This window comes from Oryzias melastigma, linkage group LG22, assembly GCF_002922805.2.
Source record: "Oryzias melastigma strain HK-1 linkage group LG22, ASM292280v2, whole genome shotgun sequence".
NCBI classification, from domain to species: domain Eukaryota; kingdom Metazoa; phylum Chordata; class Actinopteri; order Beloniformes; family Adrianichthyidae; genus Oryzias; species Oryzias melastigma.
Window position 1 is genome coordinate 9,081,365 of NC_050533.1, and position 19,344 is coordinate 9,100,708.

A 19,344-nucleotide genomic window follows, 5' to 3' on the forward strand; every position below is an offset into this window, starting at 1 on the left:
AGGCCTAAAGTTTTTATTGGAAAAAAACCCTAATGATTTCTTTTGTGTGTGTCCTTACATTATCTGTACTGGCATCTGAACTCACTCTTGCATGCAAAAAGCGGATCTCTAGACACACTCACATAGATGTTATCATCCTGGTATCGCTTGTAAAGGTTGTGCATAATGGCGGCCTCGTGCAGCTCAGCCAGTGCCGACATGTCCTCCACTCCATCGATGCTGGTCTGGTGCATGGCGTACACCTGCTCCCTGGTGACCTCGGCCTGCTGCAGGTAAAGCACCTGTGGTGCAAAGACAGTCAGAGTCCACAAGTGACTGAGAATCTGTACAATAATCTCTTATTTTTTGAAAGGTTTTAGACATATATCAGTTTAGTTCTCAAGTTGATACCAGAACAGAGTTTATGCCAGATTAAAACAAGATTGTATGAATATTGTGCCTCCTTTTAAGAATAAATAAAACCAAATGGGCAGAAAACAGAAGACAAAAGAGGGGAAGGAGAGTCGTGGATGTGATGCTGCACAACCTGACAGGTGAAAGCACCTCAGTGTGTATTCAGGTCAAACACACACACTTGTTCACTTCACACATACATTTATGAGATAACTGTCATTGAGTTTGTCCATTAAGGTTGTTTTAATCATACTTGTCTGAGAATATCTGAGGTTTTTTGGAAGAGTGTGTACACGTTTGTGGAACAGATGAGTTTGTTGAGATTGGCAGATGTGAGCGCTGTAGGCATTTAGACATCCTGCCTCTAAATAAATTCATTTCACTCCAGTAACACTGACTTCCACTTCTCAGAGCTGTTGCATGGAGACGACTCTCGGGGCAAAAAAAAAAATCTCAGTGCAGAATCACGTTCTGCCATCTGTCTGCAAGTACACTATAAGCTTATTTACAGCCAACATTAACAATATGTTGTATTTACTATCCAAAATGTCAAGCTCAAGACATCTCATGCACACTCTGTTGGTAAATGCCAACCTATGAAGTCACTAACCTTACTCGCTCGTCTGTAAAAGAATGACCCAAATTCTTTGATCTTCCACTAGAACGGCATAGCTAATAGAAGCTAACACACAAGCAAAGGAGTTTTTCAGGAAGACACTCTCACTTTGAGTTTTCTTATAAAGCTGTATTCAAAAAGATAGAATAAATTTAAGTGTCAGCAACATTTGACACCAACAAGAGCTGCCAAGTCCCACTCAACCTTTTACAAAAAATGCACATGTTTTATGTTTATGTGAGCTTTAAGTCATTTAATTATAGAATGCAGTTTTTAAATAATTAGGCAGTTGAAGTGTTACAATTTGCTATAAATAACTTTAAGGTCTTCACGTTTGACAGCAGTGCATGCAAGGTCCTTTTAAAATAAAATACATCCGGTGTCAAATAAGATCCATGATATTATATACCGGTATGACACGTGTGGACTAGATGATAGTGTGTAGTATTAATTAGAATATGTGCTTCAGTTAGCTAATTTAGTATTTATTCAATTGTTAGCATTTTTTTCTTTAAGGCCAAAGCGCCACAGCGAAGGGTTGTGGCTCCAGAGCCTCAGGTTGTAGACGTCTGGTCTAGCGCATTTGGATATTTGGCAATGACTGTATGTAAAGATGGATAGTCTGAGTGGCCCATTGGTTTGTCTAATGCACAGCCTTTTTGGAGCTCAGTCATTGTGACCTTATTGGCTACTTAACCAAAAGCTTTTAGAAACAAGCCCTCAGAGGTTACTTAATGAATTGCACTTTGAGTTTTAAAACAGCAACAATCAACAACTCAAACTCTCAGATTCCTTCCAATTTAGCCCTATTTTATCAAGTTACTTTTAACCGTTCATCACTCGACGTTTATTTGACTACAAACATGTCTGATCAACTTTTTACTTTGTATGAAAAGACTTCAGTCTAAAATTGTAAAAGCTGTTTTTTTTTATTCTGCAAGTGTCTCCTCTGTTTACTCTCTGGTGGGTTCTAACATTCCTTTTCCACTTTCCACTGCACACTGAGTCAGTTAGGATGACTAAAACTGTGCTGTGGTTGATGTTCTTCACACTTTACATCTGAGTGTCTAAGTAGAGCACCATTTTTTAAATAATTAATCACGAAGGAGAACAGGGAGAAGACAATGTTGACAGTTAAGAAAAAGAAAAAGAGAAGAAATATCAAACTACAATTTGGATTTCAGCTGTGTGGCATAATTATGATTTTAAATGGAATAAATGTCATATTTGATACTGATTTTGGATTGATTCTCCAAAAAACTAAGTGGCGTTGTTGTGTACGCAAACATTATAGACATAATGCTGAAAGAAAAACAAAAAAACTACACTTTGTGTTTCAAGTATCATTATTAGATCAACTTTTTTCCAGTTGTGTGCGTTTTTGGACATATTTGATATTCTAATTAATGTTCTAAATTGTTATCTTCTTAAACTCAGATTCACTCAGTGAAAATGAATTTTTATTCTTTTATTAGCACAGCTTTTGCAGTGATAGCTGGTTTCTTACGGCAAAGTTATCAGAACATTATCATACTCTCCACCCGCGTAAAATATTAAGCAGGCATGCAGATTATTTTGCAGAAATCACAGGAGCAATATTGACAAATGCATTAGATGTTTTGTTCTAAATTTTGAGCCTCCCTCGTGTCCAATTAATAGAAAAAAAAGTTTATAAATATATATATATATATATATGTATGTATGTAAAAAATAAAATTAAAATGGAGAGTATTTAGGGCATTACATTTAAACCAATTTGTCCCAATTGCTTTTTTATGTCCACTTCCATAAATCAAAAATGTGCTTCTGTTTTGTCATTTTTTGTTTCCTTCCTGCCTTTGCTGTGCCCCACTGGCTCCTTTTAGGACAGGCGTACATCACGGTGCAGCACATGCAGTCTTTCTGAGATGCTCTTTGATGTCAGAACTGAAGCTGCTTTGCATGATTCAGGAGCAGAGCCAGGGGAGACAAGCCTCCTCATCCGACTTCATGTTAGCCGCAGCAAATGTGAGGAGAGATAACACTGGAGAGGGAGCGAAAAGAGAGCTGCCGGCACAGTGGCCTACATTTTCTGGTTACCAGAGCAGAGCAGATACAGTATCACACAGAACTGTATGCACCTGCAGCCCTCCTCACTGACCTTGGGTCTGATCTGTCAGACCACTGTCTGTCGGATTAATACCGGGGAACACTCAGGTTCATGGTGTAATATAATCCCTCACTTCAAATCATAATGGAGCTCTAGGATTGCTGGGAAGAATCTCAAAAGCTAAAGTGTCGAGCTTTTCTGACTACTATGATGAATAAGAGACAAGAGAGGTTATCAAATAGCATTAAAAATGTATATAGAATTATTATTTTATTGCATCGTTGGTGCTTAAAGCTCAATAATGAGGTAAATTGCACTTTTTAGAAGACTGTTTATAAACGTTATGTCATAAATTAAAAGAGGTTTTTCTTTTTTTCTAACATATTTTTACAAAGTAATGCCTCCCTGCAGCCGTTCCTCTGCCCATGCCAGCCTTCAGTGCTGCTTTAATGCAAGCTTTTGAAATCCAGGTCAGACAAAAAAATAAAAGACTAATTGCAAATTCATAGTGTGTGCACATGTAGTGCACGAGTGTGGGAGGAAACACTGAAAATATGGCCGAATGGTTTCAACATTTTGCAGGAAGAACTCTATTCACTGCATCAAGCAGCTCTTTCTATGACAGACGAGGATGCCCAGTTAAATCTTTAGAAAAAGAATAATAAAGTGGACTGTAATTCCACTTTATTATTCTTTATTTCCTTTTTCTCACTCTTTAATGTTGTTTGGGAATATTAGTACACAAACACACATTCACACAATTATCTATACAGACACAAATAAGCACATACATGATCACTGACCAAACAAACCTGTACACACTTCTACACACATACAAAATACAAACTGACACACATATATCCATACCTTGCATATTTTATACTTCATAGCTCATTCTAGCAAAGCTGAGCAAGCACATGGATGTAGGTAGATGTGTTTCTACTAGAATGTTCTTTAGTTTTTTCTTTCTTTCATGAGGCATCAGGAAAAAAATCATTTACAGAACAAAACACAGCCCTACATCTTCATAAATGAAAGGAAACAACAAATAAAAATGTTCGTATTTTGCTAAATCAAAATACTTATGTATCTCTGTATATAAACAATATATATAGTTTAGATGACCCCGCCATTCACAATCAATACCATAAAATACACCAAAAGAAGCAACGTGAAATCAATTACCTTTAACATAACTCTCCAATTTGATTCTCCTAAACATACTTTTAAACTGGAAAATGTGTGTACAACTTTCAAATCATGGTTAATGATGCAACAGAATATAAAACTGAAGGTGGGAACCCTGACTCCAGCACCGAGACCAGAAGAGCAAAGGTTTAACGAACCGCTCAGATTAAAATTGTAAAACTCAGAAAATCGAAAACTCAGTCCGACTGGAAACAAACTGAGACCACTTTGAAAGATGGGTCAAGGAGCGGTTCCTGGTCTCGGACCAGGATCAGGTCGGGCGTATTCAGACTGAAAATTTGTTCCAGATTATTCAGGGAAACAAACTCTGGCTCACTTCAACAAACCAAATGTGTCCAGTCTGAACACACCCTGAAACTATAACCAAAGATTAATGGGAAAAGTGAACTAACATTGGAGAACTTTGGGCTAAACACTCCACTTGTGAAAAGCAGAAGAACCCGTCACCCAAATTATGCTTATTCCCTATCAAATATTTACCATCTCCCACAGCGGCAACATTTAAACAGCAACAGCCAGCAGGAGAGAGGCAGGCGGAGCTGGGTGGGGGTTGGGCGGTTCATAATCCAGAGCAAAGAGAACGCCGGTTCCTGTAACTTCTATTTTAGGGAATTGCCTGTCCGTCCCTGTTGCATCACACTGCATCTGCTGAATTAAAGCACGGGAAGGCTTTCAGAGCCGAATATGTACCTAGAATGATAACAAGAACATGAAGCCATTGGTTTCGAGGCTCTTTAGGGGGTATAAAGGGAGAATGTTGCTCTTAAAATCCTGCAAAAGAATAAAGACTATTTATAGCTCCGTCTTCAAATCCTGCCAACTAGAGCGCATGGACATGTGTGAGCCAAACTCCTCAAACATTAAAAAACCATGAAAACCAAAGAATCTGTGTTCAAACCGACTCTGTTAGCACACACACACTTTAAATTGAATTCAAACTTATGCTTCAACCACAGTATTTTGACAGTAAGTCAGTGGTTGCTGCAAAAAGAGGATCTTTTAGACGACAACCTTTTTGTCCGTTCCACAGTGTTGTAGGTTTGTTTTCCCCTTGGCTAAATGTACAGAGATGAATTCTGAATACGTAGGAGGATAAAGACGGGGAGGAAGGAGAGGAAAGGGGAGCATCATGAGGAGTTTCTATTGATCTACCTCTTAGAGGATGAACCTGCACAGCTGTTTCCCCTTTATTCTGACCTTTCCATGACTCCACCTTGAAGATAATAACCTGCAAGCAACCACTTTAGTGAACCAATCACTCTGCATTTCAGTTTCACTGTATCTTCTAAATGTCTGCTCTTGCAATCAGTTTTACTGTAGACACATTTGCTCTTATAGGTGCAAACAGGCTGTCTGCAGGCAAAAAATGGGCAAACATGGCAGAAATTTTAAGATCAGCAAACCCATAGAGCAAAAATGTTTATGCATGTTCTTTTTCTACAGGCATGCTGGACAGCAGGTCATAATGAAAACTTACACAACACGTGAGAATAAGTAAGGATGGAATGGTTGTACAAAGTTTTCACTTTTTCAACCCGTTTCCTCAAAACCTGCACTCTGTGCAAGGGGCACATTAGCAATGTTCGAGTGATGCGCTCCTTGTTGAGTGCTTTGTACTGTTAAAAGTTCGGATATTAGACAATCAGAGTGTAGTTCATGTGTGTCAGAAAGGGGCAAACAGCTGGTTCCACGTGCAGCAGGTTTATCAGTTCAGACAGTAACTAAGCACAACTAAAAGTCCACAAAACTAAATCACGGTCAGACAGGCAGAGGTCAATAACGAGCATTTGATTATCCAAGAAGAGAGTAGGGTTGTCAGAGTCCAGTCAAGGGACAGGGCAGACAACAGGCATTCAGAGATAAAGCAGGGTGTGAAGATCAGGCCCAGATAGAAACGCTCAGTAATACAGGCAGGGTGGCACAAACAATACTTCGCACTGAGTAAGGTTTTTTGCAGTGCTTAAGTATTTTGTGGGTGATCGGAGAACCAGAGGGGGAGACAGAGTGCTGACTCCTGACAATGTGGATATCCGTCGAGCATTTACTGTATGTATAACGTGCACACCCTGTATGAGCAGCATTTACACACAGTCGGTAAGGAGCCAGTAGGCGGTACGCCGCATTATAAGGTGCGGACAACGGCATCACCTCTACATCCTAAGTGTGTGCAACTTATATTATCCTTGCAAATACTTCACAATACATTTACCACACACATGACAATGCGGCTTTAATGCTGAGGGAGATCCTCTGTTCTTGTATTTGTTCTGGAGTACAAAAAATATGGCTTATTTTCAAAATCATTCCAGATGTATGTGTTAGATGAAGCAGTCGACAAAAACTACCAGGACCTGTTCTACCCTCTCCAAACACAAACCACCACAACCTGAACAAGTGCACTAATTCAAATTCACCTCCTGATCATGTGATATAGTAACAACAATGGCGGCTACAACGATCATACATTCCATATTCATGACGCCCGTTAAGGTGAACACAACCCAGCTAGCAAGGCCAAGTGGACCCCATATGGTTTAAAAGTGGGCACCAGAGCCAATGTGGGTAAATACAGGTGGTGCCACCATGGAAACTGTGGACAAACCCATTCAGGGCCCACATTTTCAAACATATGGGCCCCACTTGGCCTTGCTGGCTGTGAAGAGTCTCAAAGGGAACCGCAAGACACATCTGCGCTACCCTGCAATGCCGCTACTCCTCTCTACGACCCTTCACTGGCCCGAAAGACCTGCAGTACTCGTAGAGGTCAGTTCCCGTACAGGTACATGTGACTAAGGCGTTAGTCTGTATGGTATTTATAACATTAAAACTGATTTTATGCAGAACATTTCTTAAAGTAGGATGTTGTAGTTTCTCAATATCAAGATGACACCATTATCTACAAATGTGACTCTTTAGGTATGGATCTGTCAACATTTTATTAGCTCTTTTACCACCAAAAAACCCCACTTAATTCCACAATTAAATCAAGCCTGGTTTTTGCAGTGCAAAATGTCTTAAAGATTATATTAGACATTATTTTATACTTAATGCAATAAAAAAAGAGTTTATGAGTGTATGTTTTTCTTACCTCTCCATAATCAGTAGTGACCACAAGCGTTCCATCTCCACAGGAGTTCACGGTTGCAGGAAGAAGCTGCTCCTTCTCTTTGACCCAAACACGGGTACCCTGAATCACACAAGCACAGAGACAAACAGTGAGGTTAAGCAGTGTAACCACTACAAATGAGGTTTATGTAAAGTCATCCTTGCTTCAATTATGTCTCAACATCTCTTCTCACCAGAGAGCTTTGAGTGCTCGTCAGCTGAAACTGTGGATGGCAGGCGAGAAAAATCACTGTGGAGGGTTTTTTTTTTTTTTAATAGCTGGGTCTCTGCTTTAGTGCAATCGTTCAGTCTGATTACCACCCGGGTTACTTAAGGCAGGAAATGGTGCACAGACTCTAGCTGTAAGTAATTACAACAAAGTATTCAAGCCCTTCAAACGACTGGAGTCAATGCAGACAGATATGATTAAATAGAAAATGCATCAGAAGCAACAGTGAAACTTGAAGTTGGTGCAGCTCTTTATATCAGAGGAATTGGATTATTCCACAATTTATAGGGTTGGAAATTCTTGAATTACTAGAAAGGAAAAACAACGTGAGCTGTACCATTTACTCACTGAGTCTTTAGCTCCATTGTGTGCTCAGTAGATAGTCAGCAGATACTCAAACACTGGGAGTTGTTATCAGATTAATATTTTTATTTAAAAATAATTAAGGCAGTATGTAACAATGACATCTATAAAAGCAACTGATTGATGATTTTTGATTAAAACATTATAATTTAAAGTAAAATAAATATGAAATGTCATTTATACACTCGTGTAAAGCAAAAAAAGTCATTTTATGGCTTAAACAGTTCATTTCAGTTCATTTTTTTTGTTTAATTGTGTTTTTTTTACTCTAGTTGAGTTTTTTTTTTATTTTGAACTGAAAAATAAAAAATAAACATCAACAATAGAAGTATAACAGTCAATATTATGCATGTTTGAAAGGGTTTAATCCTCCTTTTTTCAGTCTAATACAAACTTAAATTTATACAAAAAGTATTTTGAAAAAATTACAAGATTTAAGCAAATATGCTAAAGACAATCAATTATGATAAGTAAAATAATAATAAAAAAAGCCACAGATCAATGAATTATGCTGACTTCCTTCTATTTATTCATCAAATTACACTTTATTGTTGCTTTATAGTTTATTTTCTGTATCCATTGACAAATATTTAATGTCTGTAAACACAGTGAAGTTCAGCATTTGTTATCATATCTGGTTTCATAAAATATTTGATCCTCTGAGAATATATTAATTACTATGGAAGAGACTTCAGATGCTCTGGAATTTTTTTTTTTATATATTCTTCAGATGGCTTGAATTATTTTGAAATCAACCAGATTTCCAATTTTTTTAAATGTTAATTTATTAACCAGTGAGTCAGACGATCTGGTAAAAGTAGGTCACTTGATGAGCAAATGGGCAAATAGAAAAGAAAATGAACTTAAATTAGATTTCTTGGATGTGATCTCTTCAATGATGCCTAAAAATGCAGCATATGTTATCATTTGTTTTAGGGTCAATAGAAAATAAGTTATCAAGAGCCCTCTTCACACAATATGGACACTCAGCATAACACAAATCTAGGGAAATAACTACACTTTCAATTGTTTCAGTGTTATTCAATGTCAAAAAATACATCTGTTATTGTAGAGCATTCAAGCATGCATAGAAAAAACCTTACATTCTAGCGTTGGACTCTGTTTGAATGAATGAATCACTTCTAAGGATATAAATACTTTCTTCTGATACTGTCTTCTCTGCACTTGTTCAGACTCATCTTTAACTCTGGAGATTCCAGCACTCTGGGTCATCACAGTGATCTGATGATCTCCACAGCCCTGAGGCCTGTGCTCATGATCACAATCACTTTAGTAGATCCTGGCTTAACTGGAGAAATTAACCTCTGACCTCTATTAAATCCATCAATAATGGTTTCTTAGAACCCGCCTTAAGACAGGCTCATTGCATAAATAAAAAAGATTACATTTTTAAAAAACAGGGCATTTTTTTGTTTGTTTTACTATCTCGACTCTTAGAAAAATAGCCCCCTGTTCCCAGACTGATGGGAAAAACGAGGCGCCAGGATTATAAACAACCTGCTATCATCACAAACTGCATCCACCAAAACAGCCATTCTTTTCCCTTCTGTCTCCTTTGGGTGTCAAATGCCCCCGCTTCCTCTTTGATTGCAGACGAAGACAGACAGCAGTAGTCATGAGCATTGAATAGCCTCCATCCTTTTTGCGCTATTAGATCTATAAAATATATAGACGTCACAAATTTATCAAATCAGCGAAGGTCATCTTAGGTTTTCAGCTCCATTTTCTTGCTTCCAGCTCCCTTGATCAAGACATGGATATGTTTTTCAAATACATTCAAAGCAGGAACTAAGCTACACAGACAGCAGTAGACAGTTGAATTAGAGTAAAATCTTATTTTGAATGAATATTCAAATCAAATATTAACTAATAAAAACACATCAAATTTTTTTCTTTCTAAACAAACATAAACAACATAAAAAAGATTTTTTATCACCAAATGTGATTTCTCATAAGAGTTAATAACACCTTTAGAAAATCCATAAAAAATTATATTTTAAAAAGGATGCAATGTATAATTTACTAGACAACAAAATTCTAAAACATTATTTAAAAAAGAGTTTAAAAGAATGTGCATTTGTTGTCTTTTTTTGCTTATTTCTTTTCACTTTTTTACAGTACCTAAACGTGTTTTTTTAATCAGTGCCAACATTTTCAATCAAAACTTTAAATAAATATTGATAAATATTTTAAAAAAGCACCACATTCATGGTATATCTTGATTAACCCTCTACAAAAACTTCAAAATGTAAATAATTATAATTAAAACAAAACTGGAAATAAATGTGCTTTTTTCCCAGGCAACCTTTGTGTAAAACAACAATCTTTTTGCTGTCTATAAAAAGACAATTAAAGTTTTTGCCAATTTTTCAATGTCAGTTATTTTAAAATTAAGAAATAATGCAAAAACAGTGAACAGAAAAGTGAAAACAGTCCATTAACTTGTTATAAGCTGCTAGAATTGTTTTCTCTATCAACACATACACTCTTTTTTCTAGCCTAATTTTAAGTTATTAGCTGAAAATTGGTTGATAGAAAACAATTGTATGATTCCCTTTCACTAAAATGGACAAACTATCTTGTGGTTTTAGGAAAACCATTTTTATTATGAATTTGGTTCACACTGGCACCTAACAGAAACATAGCATTATAAAACCATATTTTAGTCCTAATTAAGCTTAAAATTTAGTGTAGTCATCAGTAAAAAAGGAATTAAAAACCCTCCTAGAAAGAATAACTGGGTGGAGATCATATAAATCATTTCTCAATGGAAAATTTGATGTTTCAACTATAATACATAATACATTTTTTTTTTGCAAAAAAGGGGAAAATGTTGCCAACATGTGGAAAAAAGAGAATTTTTCACGCCTAAAGCTTTGTATTAACAGTATTTTTTTCATTTTTTCCCTACATGTAGATGTTATTAACTATAAAACACAATAAAAATAAAGGTAAAAAAAATGATAAATTAAATAAAAGATTGGTTAGTTTTGATGGGTGTATGTCTAAGTAATAAGTTCTCTTTTACTTAAAAAGGTATTATAAGACAAAATTAATTATATTGTTTTTACGAAAACTTTTAACCATCCAGAAATCCTGTTATTACACAAATAGGAGCAAAACTTTGCTAAAAAGCAGTTTCATAGATGAGTGAGTCCGATAAACGTCATATTTCCTAAAACAAAACCTTAGGAGTTCAAACTGACCCGTAAAACAGCAAAAGTTATCAAAAAAATACATAAAATAGAGGTTTGCTTTTCTTTAGCTGAGGAAAAATAAATACTGCTTGTGACAATTTTGAATAGAATATTTAAAAACGTATAATCCAGAAAATGTTTAATACTTCTAGAATTAGAATTCTTTTTTACCTTTCTTACCTCTAAATGTAGAAATCCTTTTTTATTAGGGTCCCACAAAGGATCCCCCTGATCCCTTTGGTCAGTGCCATTTTTTTAAGTCAGAGAGCTAAACCGTGTCAGCAATATTCCATTTAAGGTGATAATATAATCACGCAACGCGGCTTTGGGCTGATTATGGCAGCTGGAAGGACGGTAACATCTGTTTGTGTACGTGGGTGTGTGTGGGGGTGTGTGTGTGGGTGTGTGTGTGGGTCACCCGCCTGTTTTTTAAGTCACATCTGTCAGTCACTGAGATTATAGCACACGTTAACACTGTAGGCAGGTTAATGAAAGTGTTCTGGGGGTTAAAAAATTGAGATTTAAATTCACAGTTTGATCATGAAAATCTTTTAAAGAAGTCTTTTAAAGAATCCGTTTTGCCAGATTTAAAGTAAGTTTTTATTATTACTGTTATTTTTTGAACAATTTTGGTTAATGATGCAACAGCTAAATCATCCTGCTCACCTTGCATTGCACATACATTTGTAGGATTTGAAGAATAAACAAAGAAAACATCAAAATAGGTAAAAACAGAATTTTAAAAACATGTAGAACAAACATATGTTTAGACTTTGCATTTAATTGAAAATATAGAGTTGTGTTTTGAGGTAAAGTACTGTCCTCATGAGTGTGAAAGTGTCATAAAGCTGCTGTTTTGTTCAAACTTGGCCTCACTCCTTTTGCATCATTTACTGATTTGCTTGCAGCTCATTAAATTTGTATCATAAAGAAAATATTTAAATTAGAGGCACAGACGAGTGGAAGAGAACCAGAAATGAAGTGTTTTTGCAGAAGGATGCACCCTCGAAGGGAAAGAATTTCCAAATTCTCAAAAAAAATGATTTGCGATCCACTGTAGAATTAAATTTTTTAAGTTTTCTAATAGAAATTTAGAGGAATCGCTTCTTTTTATAGTTCAATCATCTTTTGATCTATTTTAAAAGCGTTCCCAGTGATTGTTAATTTAGGATTGCGCCGTGTTTAGGCCAAATCAAAAAACCTGTGTTGTTTTCTAGGACAAAGTTTCTGCAGAGCAAATCAGAAATTCAGGCCTAATTTCCCATCATTCATTTGTTTACACACCTTCCTTCTAGCCCATAACCCCTCACACCCCCAAACTAACATTAACTTACATTACATTACATTAAAGAGATACCCAGAAATGCAATTTTAAGCTTCATTTTCTTTATATTTGCCCTCCATAATCAGAAAACTGCTACAAAATAAGCACAAAACATTATTTTAATTTTATTTTTTCACAAAAATTATTGTATTAACACACTAAAAAACAAGATTTTTACTGAATTTGAGATTTATTCTTTGAAATACACAACCTAATCAGCTTCAGCAACTTCTTACTAACCAGAAAAGTATTACTCTTTAGTGGTGGGAGTCTGATCTGACACGTTTGTATGCAGAAGCCATATGAGGTCAAAGCTTGTTGCACGGCAAACATAAAGGAGTTTTAGACATCTTTAATCTGATTTTCTGTTTTACTATTATTCTGAAACATCTTTAACTCCGGACGGATAACCTTTGAACCTGCTGTCAATTCTAAATCAGTCCAATAAGGGATTTCTCCATCCTGAACCAGATCAGATTCAACAGCTGAATTACAGTCACTGAAAATAACAACGGATGCGAGCAGCTGAATGGTAATTTGTGTGCGCACATGTGTGTGTTTTTGTGTTCAGAAAGTGCCAATTCTCTCAGACAATCCTGCTAATTACCGTGCTCTCTCTCATCTTTGCCTAAAATACAGTCAACCGTCTACACCCCCACCAACACCCTGGCAACAGGACTCCATGGCAACAGCGGGGAAACCATGGAAACAGCCTTTAACTCTCCTAGCAGTGGAGGATGCTGGGAGTCTGGGTTTAAACCAAAAGACTTAAGTGTTGTCTTTAAATATTTTTGTTGCTTTTAATTGCACTTCTTGTTAATTTTTAATTACTTTAAATAAATAATATCCATTTAGTAAAGAGTCATGTGCTGCAATGACAAGTGACCTAAAATCCTTTCACAATACACACACAATTCAAGAATTCTGCACCAGATCATTCACTCTCAAGCAGATTAAACTCTTCACCCATTCATCCTTCTTAGAGAGGATTTTTCAGCCCAACATTCTAAAAATAAAACAATAATTCTGACCAAAATTTAGTGAGATTATTATTATAGATTTTTTAAAAAGGGCATAAATGTGCTTTCTGTTGCTACAAGGTTTTGGTGAGATTTATATAAGCACAGGCAACAAAGACGTCTATAAAGAATGTGCCAACATTTAGGATTATAGCCCCAAAAAAGCCAAATCAGGCACACAGCCAACTTTAACAATTTTTCTTTTTACCCTTGTGGATACATATCACACTTTCCTGTGGATGGATATGTTCAAAATCATCATTTTAATTTATAATATCAATTTTAAGATTGATAGATGAAGTTTTTTCAGCAGAGATCCGGCTTGTTCGTCTTTTAGCAGATTTCTGTGATGTCATATCCTGCCAAGAGGGCAACAATCAGGAAGTCAAAAACTGATTTCAAATTGGCCCAACACTGTCAATAGGTCTTAACTATTCATAACTCTAACATGAAAGCATCACTGATAACCTTTTAAAGATGCCTATTGAACTGCACAGTTCAATTCAGGTCAAATACTTTATCATCAGTAAAAGAAATAACATTACAGTGTTCGCTTGTTATATTGCGGGTTATCTTTTGTGTTCTTGCTGTTTTTTCAGAGCAATTTTGCAAGTTCTATAACAGAGCACTTTGTTCTGCATCCTGATTGGCTATTTATTATGTCAATCAGTCTCTGTGTCCCTTCTCTTGCACATAACACATTTAGTTTCAACATTTACATAAATCTTTGCTTAAATTATATATATTTTTTACACAGATTTAAACTTTTAGAGGTAAAACAAGACAGAAAAGCGCAACAATTCTACTGTCTAAAGTGTATAAAGTGTGTAGTGAAGGGTTTTAAAGCCTTAAAAACGTCTATAATCCTACTTTTATAGATTTAACCAATTGCAGGTTATTTTTGGAACATAAACGAGGGAAATCTGTACAGATAATCAACTTTTTTTTGGAAATTTTGATTATCTGAATTTTTCTGTTAACTGTTTGATGTGCAATATCATTAGTTGAGCTGCAATCTCATTAAAAAAGTCAGACAAGCAAAAAAAAAAGAAAAAAAAAGAAAACAGAGAAAACTAGCAAACTAGCACCTCTACTCAAAGACCAACAAAGTATGAACTGAATTCACCTCAGTAGGGAAATAGTCTGCTTTGGAGGAGCTAGAAAAAAGTTTCAAAATAGCAGAAAAGAGAGATAACCGAAGATGGAGAGCTGGAGGCAGAAAAGGGACAAAAGGAGACTAACGAGACGCCGACGCCGACTGAGCAACAGGAATAAGAGGCAGTGAGAGCATCAGAAGAAGGGGTATGGAGGAGAGGGAGAGCGGCTTCAGCTCCTGAGCAGAACAAATGTGTTTGGAGCTGGTGAATATAGGTCACACATCTCCAGCGACTGCTTCCTTCCCTCCACTGAACTGCTTCACGCAGTAACCGTGTCATATGGAAAAATACATGGTTTGGAACCTGTGTGCTCCAAAACTCAGTGTGAACGGCTTTCAATGCTCTGACATTATGTGGCCACTCAGCAGTAAATACATAAAAAAAAAATGTTTTTGTCACAATCTGTGAATTAATCCTGTTCTGAAACATGCTGATGAACAGCTGCAGGTTATGGAATTGTGCAATATAGTTTTATTTAATCACAATAACTGCTGTTAGTATTTATTAGTTTTAATGGGAGAGTTTTCATATTTTTCCAATGCTTTTTATAACTTTAGCATTAGCTAATAAAACATAAAGCTAATTCTAATTTTTTCAAGATTAAATTCACTTAAAAGACCCACTATGATCATCTTTTGATCTATGTTAAAGGAGTTCCCAGTGGTCTTTTATTTATAATTATGCTGTTTTTACACAATTTTTTAAACCTGTGTCATTTTCTAGGACAACATTTCTGCAGGGCGAATCAGAAATTTGTCTCTGACTTGGGGGCTGCACCCTTAAAAATAAGCCTTCCCTCATTTCCCATCATCCATCTATGTATATGCTCTCCTGCTGGCTTACAACCCCTCACAACCTAACAAAATTGGTGTAACAAAAATGGCAAGCAATTTTGGAGCTTTGCAGCTATACAGTTTAAAGTCAGAGGCCAAATGAAGACGTCCATGGATCTATTTGTCTGCAAGTGGATGCATCAATACTTTGTTTTGTCTGCTCCTGATTCACAATAAATTTTAAAAAGAAATACTCACAACTAAATAAAATGTAAGCTTTATCTTGTTTTTAATATATGTCATCCATCAAGAGAAAAATACTGCAAGAATATGTAAGAAAAAACAAAAAAGAAACTCACTGGTGTTGGTCTTTAAAATAGTCGTTCTGTGTATACTTATGTTGCAGAGTAAAAAGACAGAAATGGAGATTACTGTTTGCAACTTTGAGTGTAAGCCTTTTAGGATCAAGCTGATGTGGCTTACTGGTTGTTATATTTATATCCCTCTTTAGATGTTCTGTAAATGAGACTAAACATTTGAGTTGCAACCTGTAAGAACTTGTAGAATTGACATTTTTGACTGAAACTTATCCTTTCCTGAATACAATGAAAATGGTGTTTTTGGTGTTATCAACATGTTCTTGTAGAATTATTCTCATAATGGAGAAATTGCAGACAAATAGATCCATGTACGTCTTTGTTTTCCTCGTCTGAGCTAGCATTTGGATCAAGACTGCACTGGTTGGGGTTGTGAGGGGCTGTAAAATAGTGGGAGAACTAAGAGATTATGGGAAATAAGAGCAGGCTTACTCAGGCCCAGGCAGACTCAATCCTATGATTGAAGAGAGAAATTTGACAGACTCTTCCCGGGAGGATGTCTGGACTTTGGGTATCAAATACTCAGCTTGTTGGGCGGCAGGCCTGAGCATCATAACTCAATAAATCAGTCCATTTTCAGAACTCACTGAGGCTTTCAGTCTGCTGAGGGGACTGTGGGGTTGGTGGTCGGTTAATCAATGCAACAATCGATATATCACAAACAGACTGATGGGAAATGAAGCAAAGGATGGGGCGGTCACAGTTCTTTGTATATGATGATCCAAAGTGATGCTAGGTGGTGAATTCTTCCAAGAAATAAGCAATTAATATACAGACAGGAGTAACCTCACCACCCGCCATGCATATGGATGAAATCACACCTATAGATGACATCACCGACGAGATGAGGGGCAGTTTGGCACATATCGGATTAACCTAAGATGTAACTTGGAGAACATAGATGGTGAAATTAGAGAGCATGACTGTTTGTGTGTGTGTGCCACAGAATTGAGAGCAGAGACAAATAGCGAAGCAAGTGGCTGTTGGAAAGCTTGCACTGCCTGAGGGAGGTGACCATTAAGGCTGCACATGCCCACCACTCTGAATGTGATTTAGTCATGGAGAGGTCAGAATTAACAGATTCAATCAAAAAAATAATATTATTTGTATTTATTTTTCTGTATTCCTCCTCCTCCTTTTCACACCAAGGAGTCACCCCCTCCCCCTTCACTCCTCCACCGGGCCAAACCCACCCATGGATCCCCATCTCCATCCCCTTCAAGATGCAGGAAAACCAACTGATTTCTGGTGCTGATGCTGCATGCTCCACCTAAAGCAGACTAATCCAAAAGCCAGCTTTATATTATAGATGCAAAAAAAGCTTGTCGCTCCTTTGGCCAATTTTTCTCTGCAGATCTGCGTGGAATTAATCCACCAAGCCGGCTGCCGGGCCCTGATGCTCGGCGGTGATAATGAATTAAAAAAGGTGCTGGTTTGGTAGTGCAAACCCATAAATCAGACTCATTATGGTGACAGAAAACAACAAGGAGTCAAAGCAACACCTGCCGTCTCCATGCGTAAAATATCAAAATATCTGGCAGAAAAAATACGCGCATCTTTCCAGATCGGCGTTATCGAATGGGCGAATGCATAATCTGACTTCAGCTTGGTTACAGTGGCACACATTCTCCATGGCTTACCTCTGCGAAAAATGACTCCATCCTTGGTCCTCCCTGATGACGCGCGCCCGGCCCGGCCCGGCCCGGCAGAGCGCAGACACCGGCTCGGGTGTGCAAACCTCACCGATGAGAAGGTGGGCACGATGGGGGGAAGCGTGGCGGTGTCTCCGTGCTCCTGCTTTCCATTCAGTGAATTTGGGCTCAAACACACCTCAGCAAAGCGGCGTGCTCCATGAAAAAACGCGCGGAGAGAAATCCCAAAGAGGCTGATTCAAATTTGTCCACGCCGGGGATCCGTCGGATGTGCGCGGCTCTCCAGGTCCACTGCGTTTGAATGGCCCAGAATTTTGTTGTGGTATTTTGTGTGTGTGTGTCGTTGTATGGTGCGTGGCTGAGAGAACCAGTCCGGAGGCAGGGGGAGATTTTTACGCAGCTCACCGATGCGGGGCGGTGCACGCAACCATCACATCAACTCAAGGACAGCCCTTTATTCAATTGTTCCACTTTTTCCTCAAATTTTTAACCATTTGACCTCAATATTTAACTCTAAAAATGAAATTAATTGATCTTTTTTTGTTATTATTTTAACAACCTTAACAATTTAAAGACATTAATCACTCAAGTTATTTGTTCAATCTTGCATAACAACAGATTAAGTATTCACATTTTGTTTTATTGCCTGCATTGGCAACTGAATTTTATTGCTTTAAATGTTTTATTTAATCAATTAGTCTAAATTAAAAGGAAAGCTTAATGAAAAGTGTGTTTTGGGTATTTTTAACATGTTCTTGCAGCATTTGTTTCTCATGATTTAGGACATAAATGTAAAAAAGAAAGATTAAAATTACATTTATTAGCATTTCTTTATTCAAATTGTTGTAAATCAGGAGCAGATGAAAAAGTTCTCTAGGAAAAAGGTTGTAGCTGTGACGTAGAAGCTGCAAAGTCAAGTAATTCGGTTCATTCTGATGCATTCGCTTGTAGACGACTAGATCCATCTTTGTTTTCCTCCTCTGAGCTGCCATGTGGCTCAAAACTGTGCAGCTGGATAGTTCTGGTATTGCTCACTATTTTTGCAGCACCACCCACATTAAGTTTGGGTTGTGAGGGGCTTAGCGGGAGAGAGTGACAACGAATGGATGATGGGAAATGGGAGCAGGCTTACACCAAAGGGTGAGGTAGGTGAATCTCTAATGAACTACTATCACCCTTTTTTGATTTTGGACAAAAATACTGACTAGTCTGCGTTAAATACAAGCTGATACGTCTTTAGCAGAATAAAAACAAACCAAATAGATTTAGTGAATTTGTATTTCTGATTCCTAACTTGAACATTCTACCAGCGATGATTCTGTATGTAAATAAACTCAAAGCAGAAGGTTGTTATGAAGTGGATGTTTTGTCCTTCTGAGAGATGCCAGGTGTTGCCTTCATAAATCTCAGCAGGCTCGGGCCTCTTTGGGGCAGAAGCATTGTTAACGTCAGGCTGTTCTCCACCAGAGCCCTGGAGGAACGAAGGGGGAGCGTTACCTAGCTGTACTCCATCTTCATCACAGGGACAGCCGAAGAATCGGAGCTGACATCCGGGCCCCGCGCATTGTTAAAGGACTGTGCATTTGGATAAAGGCAGATGCAAACAAATATATGAGTGATCAGGAAATTCACAAGTTAAATGTATTTCCAAAACATAATTATAGTCTTCACCTTCAGGTACATTCAGAAGTAAATCTCTTCTATGAGGACAATATAATATTAGTTAAAGCCATTATGAGAATTACTGGATTAAACAAAACCAAATTCACATGTGAACAAACTGACAAAAGCAATGTGAAATACAAAATACATGAAAAAAT

At 37.1% G+C, this 19,344-nt stretch overlaps 1 protein-coding gene across 2 annotated transcripts in view; it reads right to left on the minus strand.

Moving 5' to 3' along the window:
* Positions 1–17,894, minus strand: part of myo10l1 (myosin X, like 1) — a 43,325-nt gene extending 25,431 nt beyond the window's left edge. For both annotated transcript variants that reach the window (XM_024288021.2, XM_024287947.2), the window contains exons 1-3: positions 17,513–17,894; positions 7,396–7,494; positions 123–281 (exon numbers count right to left, since the gene is read on the minus strand). In XM_024288021.2, the coding sequence (XP_024143789.1) occupies positions 123–281; positions 7,396–7,494; positions 17,513–17,533 (279 nt within the window). In that variant the 5' untranslated portion in view covers positions 17,534–17,894. The remainder of the gene's footprint in view (positions 1–122; positions 282–7,395; positions 7,495–17,512) is intronic.
* Between the last annotated feature and the right edge of the window lie 1,450 nt (positions 17,895–19,344).